This window comes from Cebus imitator, unplaced genomic scaffold (genome assembly GCF_001604975.1).
Source record: "Cebus imitator isolate Cc_AM_T3 unplaced genomic scaffold, Cebus_imitator-1.0 Scaffold215, whole genome shotgun sequence".
Lineage (NCBI taxonomy): Eukaryota > Metazoa > Chordata > Mammalia > Primates > Cebidae > Cebus > Cebus imitator.
The window spans coordinates 660,982-673,487 of NW_016107530.1; the positions used below are offsets into that span (position 1 = coordinate 660,982).

Genomic DNA, 12,506 nt, shown 5'->3' on the forward strand with positions numbered 1-12,506 from the left:
TGATGGTGGTGGTGGTGATGGCGGTGGTGGTGATGGTGGTGGTGCTGGTGGTGGTGGCGGCGGCGGTAGCGGTGGCAGTGGTGGTGTGCAGTCATTAGTACTCAAAGCCTCTCAGAGACACAATTTATCCATTCCCTAAGCTAAAGGCTATCTTTTGAGGGTCACAAAAGCTATGCCCCAGAGAGTTGAGGAGAGTTGACCAAGGCTGTGCCACAATCAGGGTCAAACCAGCCACAGTACCCATGGGTTCCAACTTCTAGTCTAGTGCTCCAGCCACAGGGCCCAGAACCCTCCTTCCCTGGGCACTGAAAAGTTCCTAGATCTCATGAGTCTGGGGAGGGCCAAGGACCACTGCGGAGGGGCCTGAGGGACTGTGGACAGTCTCACCTGTCAGGGTCATCACTGAAGAAATAGTTGACTTCCCCGAAGGTACCGACGTCATTGTCTGCTGCCTGCAATGGTAAGAACAAGAAGTCATTACTGCCAGACCCAGCTGAGTCTTCAGGTCCCCAGGAAACCCATGTTCCTCCCACACAACTCCTTTGGCCCAGGTTGAATTGTCTAGAGCCATGCTGTTCAAGAAGGATGTCACTGGCCACTACTGGCTGTTTAAATTTATACTGGAGGGCACAGTTCCACAGGGCTGGTCTACCAGGCACCTCTAACTAAGTGAAACCACCAGTGCTGGGCTCATACCAGGCTGGGCAAGCTTAGTCTCTGCAGATGCTCAGAGGGCTTGGGAGAGAGACCCTGGACCCGCGGCCTGGAATCACAGCCTGTGGTTTTGTGAAGTATCACAAATGAAGGTGGGTGTGCATTCAACATCTGGTGGGTTCTTCTGGTTTTTCTCCCGCAATTCCCAAAGCCTCCAAGTCAGATGTGCTGGCCAGTGGGGGAAATCCCATGGGGGACCTAGTCCTTCCCTTCTTTGACCCTGGAAAGAGTCCATTGCATGTGTAAGGCAGACCTTCTGCTCAACAGCCTTCACTTTTAGAAACACCCTGCTACCCTCCCACCTGCTTCCTCTGGTTCCTCTCCCTGCTTGCACAAAAGGCCTGGGTGGGAATTGCCTGCCTGTCCCTCACCACAGGGACTGGCCTGGAGTGGTCCTTAACCACAGCTGGGTCCATCAGAATTCTCTGGGGATTCTTCCTATTGCGTTGCTGGGGATAAAAGCTTTCCTCCAGTGAGTGGAGCAGGGACGACGTGAACTGGGAGCTGCTGGATGTTCAGGGAGGATGAAGCTGCACCCTGACCTCAGGAGAGCTAGGAGAAGAGAAGGCCGAATCCTGGTAGTTTTAGAACCCTGAATCTGATCTGACGTTCCTTCTCCACAGTTGATTTGGTTTGTGAGTTCACTGAGATCTCTTTCTCTCTCTCTTTTTTTAGAGATGGGTCTCGGTATGTTGCCCAGGTTGACCTCCAACTCCTGGGCTCAAGGGATCCTCCCGCAGTGGCCTCCTGAGTAGCTGGGACTACAGGCGTGAGCCACTGTGCCTGGCTAAGACCTCTTTTAACCGGGCTGGTCCAAGCTGGGTTTCTGTCACTTACGGTCAAAAGAGACAGAAGGGAGAGAGACCAGCCTTATGCGGATGACAAGGACAATGATGGTGGCAGCCTGCATGGCTGTCACACCTTTCACATTTTCAAAGAACATCCAGGTTTACTAAGGCCTCATTTACTCCTCACAGCCATCCACATGATGAAAAAATCCAACATTTCCATCCATCTCACAGGCCACACGGTGGAGGCTAGATCCTAGTAAGGCCTGGTGAAAGCCTGCTGCCAGTCTGGGTTAGAAGCAGGTCAGAAGCAGAGTGGGACAGAAACTGGCCTCTCCACCCCAGCCTAGTGTTCCTTCCCTGTGGCCAACCCTGTGAGGCCTCCTCCATCTACCCCCTACCTGCAGTTCTCGTGGGGGTTTGGCTTTTATGGCTGGGAACAATGGCTTCTATATTGTTCCTGGCATGGTTCTAATCCACCAGTGCAGGCTAAATGACATCATTCATTCATTCAATAGTTACTTATGAAGCACATAGTCCGTGCAAGGTGCTGTTCTAGATGTCACCCCTGCTCTCTTCCCAGGCCACTGCCCTAGAGCTGGGCAAACTGCTGCCTGCCACCAGATGCCCATAGGGAAAGGCCTCAGACTGACTTTGGGTCCACTTGCATCTGTTTTATACTTAAGGTGTCTCTATAAGTGGATAAAGCCCACACGGCTAAAAATATGTTTTGATGTCTTTGTGCTCAATATTTTTTGAGATTCCTTTTAAGGTTCCTGGATTCTATAAAATCCAGTAAATTCTATGTTCTTTATGATAAGCCTGAATTTTCAAGGAAAAGCTAATCTGTGTTTAGTGTATTCAGTGCAGGAAGGCAGGTAAGTGAAAAATATATTTCTATCCCAAATGAATGAAACAAAAAAATGTTTATACCCAAAGGGTTAAGATCTTAGTTATCCAGAAAATTTGGCTAGACATAAAGATGCCATTTCTGGGGGCTCTGGACTGCCAGCTTCTATAGGACTGCCTCCAATTTCCATTCAATGTCCCCACAGCTCATGCTCCCACAGACTGTGCAGACCTCTGTCCCCGCCACCACCCCGGCCAGGCACAGACCTCATCAAGAGTCCTCAGGGGTGCACGCTGAACAAGTGAAAGGAAGGCACTGAGCCATGTCACCACCCTCCAACCCAGGACTGGCTCCCGGACGGGCCCTATCCCACCGCCTTGGCCATTCCTCATGATGGCGGCAGCCACTGCTGGCTACTGCACACCTTCTACCTACGACCCCTTCATCCTCACAGCAGCCCTGTGAGGTAGGTACTATTATTAGCATCACTTCCCATTTACAGATGGGGAAACTGAGGCATCTAGATGGTACATCGTCTATGAAAGGCTTCAAATCTAGAGAAAGAACAGTGCTGGATTTGAATCCTGTGCCATCAAGCCATGCCTTTGGCCTTCATCAGTTATTGCCTCTGAGCCAAGAGGGGCGCTTGTTCTCAGAAGGAAGGGAGCCTGGTTATTCCAGGCGAGAGGAGACCACATTGCCCTCAGTAACCCCAGATTCCTCCTCCCTTTATAGGGACCGAGGAGAAGGGCAGCAGGAGGAATCCCAGAACCTTTCCCACCCCCAGGTTCCACTGACGATCCTGATCATCAAGCATGGTCTTGTTGGGCTGTTACGACTGCAGCTTGGTCTGGGGAAGATCTGACTGTGATGCCATTGAGCCCCTTGTGAGGGGTCACTGTGGTGTGGAGACCCCTCCAGGTCACCGTGTGACCAAACTGTACCCCCTTGGCCCTCATCATGTGCCTTTGTCAAGGGAAAAGGGTTTGGGGATGGACGAAGGTGGGGCAGGCACCTGTGGGGCTCACTGCACAGCACAGACAGTGCCTGGCATGTAGTAGATGCTTCATAAATGCTGGAAAAATGAATGAGCAAATTCCAATAAGAAGGGGATGGTGCAGAGAAAACAGGGAAGAGGCAGAGAGACAGGGGTGAAGAGAAAGAAGATAGAACCCAGAAGAAACGGGACAGAAGTGGAGCAAATGGCAGAAGGAAAAAGGAAAGGGAAGTGGAGGAGAGACGGCGGTAGGAGGTGGAGGAGAGCAGCTGGGAAGTCGAAAGTGAGGTGTGAAGGAAGGGAGGGGCCTGGGTCATGAGGGGCGTGCTGCCCCCGGAGAAGGTCACATCTGAGCCCTAGGGATGAGCCCTTCAGATAAGGGTGCCCCACAGGATTGCTCTGGACTGTCAGGACAGGAAGGATGTGTGAGGTGCCCACATCCTGTTCCCTCCACCCTGGAGCCTAGAGCAGCTGAGGCTCAGGGAAATTAGGTGATGAGCCCCAGGAGACAGGACTGGACTGTCTTAGAGCAGAAACTGGCTTCATGCCCCCAACCCCTGCAAGGCTTGCCCTCCCCTCCCCACACTGGGCTGGGCACAGCCATGGCTCTCATGGTGACCCTTTTCCCCAGGGCCTCTCACTGCCCGCCCAGGCTGCCGATGCTGGCCAGGGAAGATTTGTGAGTCCTTCACTGCCACCGCCTAATGACCGTATGAAATATGTATGCCTGGGTGAGGAGAGGGAGCGCTTTCATTTTTCAAATGTAGGAAGCAGAACCAGATGAAAAGCTGCTCCTTGCCTCTGCCAGGGTGAGGGCAGCAGCACTGACCTCAGGCCTTGCCGGGTGCAGGGCCAGCGCCAGGCTGCAGCAGAGGCCATCAGGGGACCTGAGCCTGGGAGGAGGCGGTAGATCTGCCCTGGAGGGAAGGCCCCTCCTCTCCTATACACAGTTTCAGCCTTGCATGTCTAGCCTCCTCTCTTACCCAGACTGGACCACGGGCAGCTCCCAAGACCTGGCTCTGCCCCTCCGCTTGGACGGCACCCCTCACTCTCCTGCCTGGCTCACACCGTTCTGCCCTCCCTGACTCCCAGGGCGAAGTTAGGGTTCCTCCCTGCACCTACTCGGTATTCCCAGCCCTGATTGCACTGAGGCACCGAAGCTGAGGCTAACGCGTGTCTCCACACACCAGAACGCAGCTCTCAGACAGCAGTGTGTGGGGTCATGGGGTCCACATATGCCCAGGGCCTAGTACAGGGCCTGGACAGAAAGGCAGCTCAGGAAAGGTAAGTCTATCTCTGTCACCTATAACTACAACTGCATCCACGTTCTCATGATGCACACCAATGTATGAATTTAATTTTGACCAGATCTTCACAGGCAGGTACTGTTATTACCTCCCATCACTTTTGCAAGTGAGGACACAGAGGTGCAATAGTGTTAAGTGACTTGCTCAAGATCTCACAGCTGGTGGCTGGAGCTGGTCTTCGTATTTCCAGAGCAGCCCCCCAGATGCTGGCAGACGAGCTCCAGAGAGGACCCACTGCAGCTGCTCCACCGCCCCCCTGCCATCCTGCCCTATCCAGGCGGGGGCAGTGACTGAGTCTCTCTCAGCCCCGATCTGCCTGTCATGCACCTTTTAAACAACCTCCTCCCAAGCAAGACTTGTTTGTGGCTGACCGACTGAAAGTCCAACAAAGTGGCAGAAAGACAGTGACCCTTTGGGCCCATTTTAGGAAGGAGGGTTTGAAGAGTGCCAAGGGCCTATGTATAGAGAACACATTTCCTCTTCCTGCTGGAAACACCCCCTTCCCTGCAATGTTCTCAGAATGGGCATGTCTGTCTCCCTGCAGGGGAATTTCCAGGGTCTCATAGACCGATAGTGACAGGGATCGGGGGGAGGGGATGGCCCAGCTGGCCATGCTGGGGTGACATTCATATTGTACCTAAGAAATGCCAAACAGAAGGCCAATTGTGGTGTCTCACACCTGTAATCCCAGCACTTTGGGAGGCCGAGGTGGGCGGGTCACTTGAGGCCAGGAGTTCAAGACCAGCCTGGTCAATATGGTGATAACCTGTCTCTACTAAAAATAAAAAAAATTAGCTGGCCATGGTGGCAGGTGCCTGTAATCCCAGCCACTTGGAAGGCTGATGCAGTAGAATCGCTTGAACCTGGGAGGCAAAGGTTGTAGAGAGCTGAGATTGTGCCACTGTACTCTAGCCTGGGTGACCGAGTGAGACCCTGTCTCAAAAAAAAGAAAAAAAAAAGATGCCAAACCAGGGCTCCAGGTGAGCACCTCAGCTGTGCTCCAGGCTCCCTTCTGGTGCCTCTGTGTCTTTGTTGCCGTTTAATGGCTCCCCCAGGCTCTGGGATGGCACTCGGAGCTCCCTACTAGTGCATTTTACTACTTGTTAAGGCTCTAATAAGAGGCCCAGGGACAAGAAGTCAAAGCCAGTGGCTAAAATTATGTCCTCCTCTGCTCAAAAGCCTTCCATGGCTCCCTATTACCTGCTGAATTAATTTCAGACCCATACCCTAGTGTCAAGGCTGTCCACAGTCTGGTTGGGCTTAGTGTTCCTGTAGTTACCTCTTCCCTGGTGCACCCAGACTGTTCTCTCATTGCTGGTTCCTCTATCCTTTCATTCTGTTACTGCTGTCCAAACTCTGATCCACCCCCGAGGCCCATCCCAAATACCCCTCTCCTAGACAGTCCCTAACCATTCACTGGTCTTGACCCAGGAGCCCCTGGTCACCCCTCTCCTGGAACATGCGGCAGAATCTGCCATTCCTGAAAACTGTCTGTGTGTACCCCACTTTCCTCCCTGTGAAGGATAAGTTTGTATGTCTAACTCATTTTTGCATCTTATGTAGTACCTCATACAGGGCTCAACATCTCTGCCCAATTTAGTAGAATGTGGGATTTCCACTGCCAGCCATGGAGGGCCAGCATAGCCTTCCTTCTGTGGGGCTGATACCGCCCCATCAGACACTGAGGTGGGCAGCAAGCAGCGACAGAGGGGTTGCTGGAATGCATGGGGCGAGGCAGGGTTTACAGAGCACCCCCAATGCCCTGGCCCCTGCCAAGACTCCCTACTACCCCCTTCCCCGCAGGAGGAGGCAGGCGCAGGATGTGCGGGTGGCTGAAGATGCCCAGCACACTGCCACAGACACTTTCATGAAGACAGTGACACTTTGTTCGGTCAAATATTTAGTACATATTTTTTGAGCTTTTCCAACGTGCCGGCTGCTGTGCCCAGCACTGAAGTCACATCCTAAGCATGATAAGCTGGACTGCCACGTAAAATCAGAATGGGGAGACACATCACTGAGGCGAGAAATAACTACGGAACGTAATTCAAGGCAGTGGTAAGAACTACGAGGAAAACAAGGCTGAAAGCGGGCTTGAAGGTCACTGAGGCTGCTGGCCTAGAGGGATTCATCCTGGAGAAGCTGTCTTCGCACAGGTGTATTTTGGTCTATGGGACAGTCACCGGCTGGGTACCAAGGAGTCCAGGTAGCTCCTGGAGAAAGCAGGGTATCTGCAGGGATCAAGCCCTGAAGCAGGGCTCAGGAGGTCTCTGTCTTCCCCATCAGCCTCCCTCAGCAGAACCAGCTGCAGCCCAGGAAGACCAGCGGCCACTCAGTTCTCAGTGCCCGTCCTCGAGGTCAGCCCTTGCCCTGCGGCCAGCATGTGGGGGAGAGGGTGCAGCTGAGACTGGCTGCCGCCGAGCGCCTGATTTATAAGGCATTTCTTCCGATTCTCTCCAATGCTGGCATTACTAGCAAAACTAATTCCATCATTTGGGCCTTTATAATTGCATCTGCAAGTGCTTATTTCTGTGATGGACAACGCCGGCAGAAGTGTAATTTTCTTCTGCTGACAAAAAGGAAAAAAATAAATACATACGGGGGGAAAAATCCAAGGTTAAGACAAGGTGATTGGAGGAGACTATGGTGGGGGAATGGCGACATCCTTGGACTGGCGAGGCTTGAGTCAGCAACGCCAATTTTTCTCCTGGCTGTAGCGACAGGAAGGGGCAAGGGGGTGCCCCTCTGACATTTCGTTTTGAGCACTTAACTATGTGCCACCAAATTTGCCAAGCATTTCCTGCACTTTGTTTCATTCCATCTCCCCAACAGCCCTATGGGACCAACACCATAGTATCCCCATTTTACAGATGAAGAAGGGGACAGATACTCAGAGAGGTCAACCAACTTGCCCAGGGTGAAACAGTCACAGTGCTAAAACATGAACCCAATGGCTGGGTGCGGTGGCTCACGCCTGTAATCCCAGCACTTCAGGAGGCCAAGGCGGGCAGATCACGAGGTCAGGTCGAGACTATCTTGGCCAGCATGGTGAAACCCCATCTCTACTGCAAATACAAAAAATTAGCTGGACATGGTAGTGGGTGTCTATAGTCCCAGCTACTCAGGAGGCTGAGGCAGGAGAATTGCTTGAACCCAGGAGGTGGAGGCTGCAGTGAGCCAAGATCCTGCCACTGCACTCCAACTTGGTGACAGAGCAAGACTCCCTCTCAAAAACATCAACAAATAAAACATGAATCCAACATGGTTAACTCCAAGGTGTGTGCTCTTAAGACCTCCCCTCCCCTGCTCCTCTCATTGGTGAGGTTGGGGGAGCTAAGTCTCCCTGCAGCTTGAGTGCTCAGTCATGGGATCCAGGGTGCTCCTACTGGGGTCATCCTCCTAGCCCTGTTGATGCTAGAGGCAGTGTCCTCTTCTTGCCATGGTGGCTTCTGCTCCCTACGTTCTGCTTGGAGAGAGCGGGCTCCCAGCAACTCTAGCCATGCCCACCAACAAAGGCAGGAGGGGTCTCTGGCTGTGGTTTCCCAGGATGTAGCCCCTAAGCCTACATCCTCAGACACTCCACCAAGAGCCTCCCACAGACTCTTAAGGAAAGACCCCACCCTTGCCCCAAGCTTGGTTTTGGTCTGTGTAGGTGGCTCAGGGCCTGAATTGGAGGGAGCTGTGTGGACCAACCTGAGGCCACCTTGGAAGAATGTGGCAGTCTGGCTGGCTGCAGGTATCCCTCCTGACCCAGCCGGGGCTCTTCCCACGGCACTCTCTCATACAGTTCCCCCTTCATCTTGTGCATTCAGAACTCTCCGTCCAGCCCAGCTCCCAGCCCTCTGGTGCTCAGTGCAACATCCCATGCCAACTCTCCCGGGACCCACTATTCCAACAGCACTCAGGTCCTCCTGGGTCTTTGTCCCCTTCCTGAGAACCCCCTCTTACCCAGCCTGTCTTTGCACTTATCAGTCACCATCTCTCACCCTCTTCCATTAATTTGCTCTGGAACAGGGTCCCCCACCTTATGGGGTTCCTGCCTTGTGTGTCTTTGTATCATCTCTCTTCCTGTGTTTCCCCTACTTCTTTAAACACACACACACACATCACACATGACCCCTTTCTCTTGCCTCCTCTCTCTGCATCTCAGGCAGCTGTCAGTAACTCTCTAAATCCTGCACCCTCTGTACACTCTCCTAGAAACTTTCCTTTTCTCTCTGTCTTGCTCAGGTAGACCCCACTCAGAGATCTCCACACCTCCACCCCTTACACACACACACACACACACACACACACACACACACACACACACACACACATTCTCCCTCTCTTTCTCTGCCTCAAGCAACACCCCTACTTGTCCCCAGCCTGGTCTCAGACCCTGTGGTCTCCTCCACACCCCCTCCATAGACACCTGGGTGTTTGTCCCCACAGGCCACAAGCTGGCAGGCACACAATCAATCCCCACCCTGCACCCAAACTCCCGTCATGCATGCATGCTTGCAGGAATGCCCCACACGGGGCTTCTGCTCTGAAGCAAGGCGGGCCCAGCTGCCTCCACAGCAGCCCTGGGTCCCAGCAACAGAGGCAGGCGACCGGTCCAGGCGAGCAGTTCTGCTCCCTTGCACAAATCTGCAGAGAAGGGCACGCAGTACAATTTGTTCAGGAAACAATAGCAATGTTTGACATGTCATAAGGATTGATGGAGCAGAAATTTACATGGGAGAATGCATTTTTAAACAGCTCTGCGGAGCCCTGGTGCTTCGCTGGTAATGCTTTCCTCATTCATCATTCACTGAGCCCCTCTGAATAAGTCCTTAAACTGTGTGAGATTAACTGCACTCTTGTAAGCTCTGGAGAGCTGGAGTGGCTGACAGAAGGCAGGAGGGACTCTGGTGCGGGAACCCGGTAGTCCAGAGGCCGGGGTGACCTCCACATGTCTGCTAGGGCCTCCGAGGCCCCATCTCCTCCCCTCCCATAGTACTGTGGATGAAGGTTCCAGTTTGTCTCTGGCACGTGAGATAGAAGCCAATGGGCAGGAAATCTCACCCAGTCTGCCCCACACTTCTAGGAAAATGCTTGGTGCCTCAGTTTTCCCCTCTCATCTCAGAAGGAAGTGATTTAATCTGAGAAGGAAGCCAGGGCCAGATGGACGGGAGCATAGCGGGTGTTAGATGGGCAAGGGTGAAGTGTGGTGGGAAGCTGCTCCCTGAGTGCATTTATGGACATTTCCGGGGGTGGCCAGCACCTGGGAGAAAGGAAATGATGGGTGCTCCAAGGAAAACGCCTCCCGTTGCACTTTGTGTGATGGATAAGAGGGCACATGTCCTGGGTTGGCCATGGTATCATGGAGTGAGCAGTGGGGTGGAGGGGAGATGTTGTGGGGCTGTGATCATAGGAAAAGCCTCTTGTGCCTGCTCTGGGCCTTCTGAGCATGTGGGAGGCCTTGGAACAAGAGAGTGCTACTGGAAAGCGGGGCTGGGCTCGAGGCTCAAAGCACCGGTTTGGTGGAGAGGCCAAGCAGGGAGCAGTGAGGACAGGATGGGGACATGACTGGTGCTGAGACCTGCAGAGAAAGGGAAGGGGACCTTCACTCTCTTGTTCCACTGTGGGCCTGGGCTGGACAGCCACCACTCCATCAGCAGTGCCGGTGGTAGACATTCCTAATGGATCAAGACACTGACTGCAGAGAAAGCCTCAGGTTTATCTCCCAATCAGCCTTTCTAACAACCAGTTGCAGGAGGAACGTGTGTTAGCACATCTTTGCTGTCCTGCTGCACTCTCTGCTCCTTGAGGGTGAGAAATGTGCTTCTCCCTGGGGGGTGCAGTGCAAGATCAGCCACAAAAGCCTCCAAAGGGATTTGTGGTCAGGTGCAAAGTCACGGAAATCTCACTGAGCTCGGGGGTGTGACTTGGGTTCTGCCCCACATGCATGGCTGTGGGATGTTACGTAAGACCCTGGGGCTGGCCAGCATGCTGCATATGCCTCCTGCACAGTGCCTGCTCCTGGCTGTCCTTGTGCCAATGATCCATCCTCCAGCAGCCTCCTCATCTCGCCTGCACAATGCCCTCTGCTTTTGCTGCTCAGACAGTCCCTAGACTTCTACCAGGCCAAGCACTGCAGCCTCACACCCTTTGCCCCCACAGGTCCCTCTGCTAGGTCACTCTTCCCCAGATCTCCAGATTGCTGCTCCTTCTCTTCCCTGTGACCTCAGTGGACAGACTCCAATCTACGTTTGCAAGGTACTTGCATTTGTAGAAGCAAACTGACGACAACTCCAGGGCCGGAGCAGAGGCTCCGAGATGAGGTAGTTAAGGCGGGTCACACAGGGGTAGTGGGAGGCAGTGGGGGCTTGGACCAGGGTGGTCAGGGCAGCCCAGGGGGATGTGGCTGGACTCCAGGTATGTTTGGAATCTGAAGCCGACAGTTCTTGTCAGTGGATAGATGTGGTAGGAGAAGGTCATGGTGTTGGCAAGAGAGTCTGGGTGAATGCAGAGTGGGCTTTCCCCCTACCACTAAAATATAAGCTTTATGAGGGCAGGAACTGAGTCTGTTTTGTCTCCCATGAATTCCCAGCACCCATCCAGTGCCCAACGCACAGGAAGCCCTCAACAAATATCAGCTAAATAGATGAAAGTATAAATGAGGTATCGGATGACTTATGAGGAAGCTTTTCGGCAGACAAGCTAAGGGCCTCAAATCCTGAATAGATAGACTCTGAATAGATAGACTTCTAGGGAGGAAAGGACATCAGAAAGATGACGATGGAGGCTAGAGGAGAGATAAAGGAAGATGGCAGGGGAGAGGGAGAAGGAGAGAAAGGAAGCGAACAAGGGAGGAGGAGAAGGAAGAGTGGGGAGGAGGCAGGGAGATCAAAGGAAGAACAGCAGGAGTAACCACAGTGACACCCACTCTGAGCCTTGGTTTTCTTACCTGTAAAATGGAGGTAATGAGAGCACCTACTTCATGGGATGATTGCGAGGATTAAAGACGGTCACGCACACAGGTGCGTTCGCTCTGTGCCGGACACACAGGAGCCACTTTCTACGTGGAGCTAGTATTATTATTTCCACTCCCAGTTCTAAGAGCTCTCTTTTTCCGGCCCTCCGCAAACGTGCTCGTGCTGAACCCCTCCTAGCCCAGCGCCCCCACCTGCCTGGGCTGAGCCAGCATCAGGTCCATGGAGGTAAAGGGGAAGTGGTGCTACGCCCTGCAGGAAGCGGGGGCTCTAGAGGAAGCCAGGCCCAGCCCTGGGTATGAAGGTGTCAGTCCTGCAGGGGTGGAGGCTGACGGGCGCTCTCAAGGTGTGCGGCCCTTGGCTTGTTTGTTATCACAGACGTGGTGCTGTTCTTGGGCTCCCCCACCTTCTTCTTTATTTCCCTTTATTTTATTTTAAAACCTGGAAATAAAAATTGATGGGGAGCAAATTGTTCTGGCCAACAGCTCCGTGCTTAAAGGAGTTGTAGTGGGGAAAGCAATTACGGTATGTCAAAGGCTGTCAGAGCGGCCGGTGGCTGCCTGTGCCAAGTGTCTGGCACCACCTGGCGGTCCCTGGGGCCTCTTGCCAGAGGGAGATGCCTGGAGGAGGGGTGTGGGGCCCCCCTCAGAAGCACAGGGATAATCAAGGTCATTCCCTTGCTGAGCGCCGTCTGTGGACCTGGCACTGTGCAAGGCACTTCACACAACCAGTCCCTAATCATTTTTTTTTTTTTTTTGAGATGGAACCTCACTTTGTCACCCAGGCTGGAGTGCAGTGGTGCGATCTTAGCTCACTGCAACTTCCGCCTCCTGGGTTCAAGCATCTCTTGTGCCTTAGCCTCCGGAGTAGCTGGGATTACAGGTGCCTACC

The 12,506-nt window shown here is 53.3% G+C and overlaps 1 protein-coding gene across 4 annotated transcripts in view; it reads right to left on the bottom strand.

The window, feature by feature from the left end:
• CDH23 (cadherin related 23) overlaps positions 1-12,506 on the bottom strand; it is a 420,778-nt gene that overhangs the window by 142,015 nt on the left and 266,257 nt on the right. For all 4 annotated transcript variants that reach the window (XM_037745824.1, XM_037745823.1, XM_017548835.2 and 1 more), the window contains exon 15: positions 388-452. In XM_037745824.1, coding sequence (XP_037601752.1) covers positions 388-452 — 65 coding nt within the window. The remainder of the gene's footprint in view (positions 1-387; positions 453-12,506) is intronic.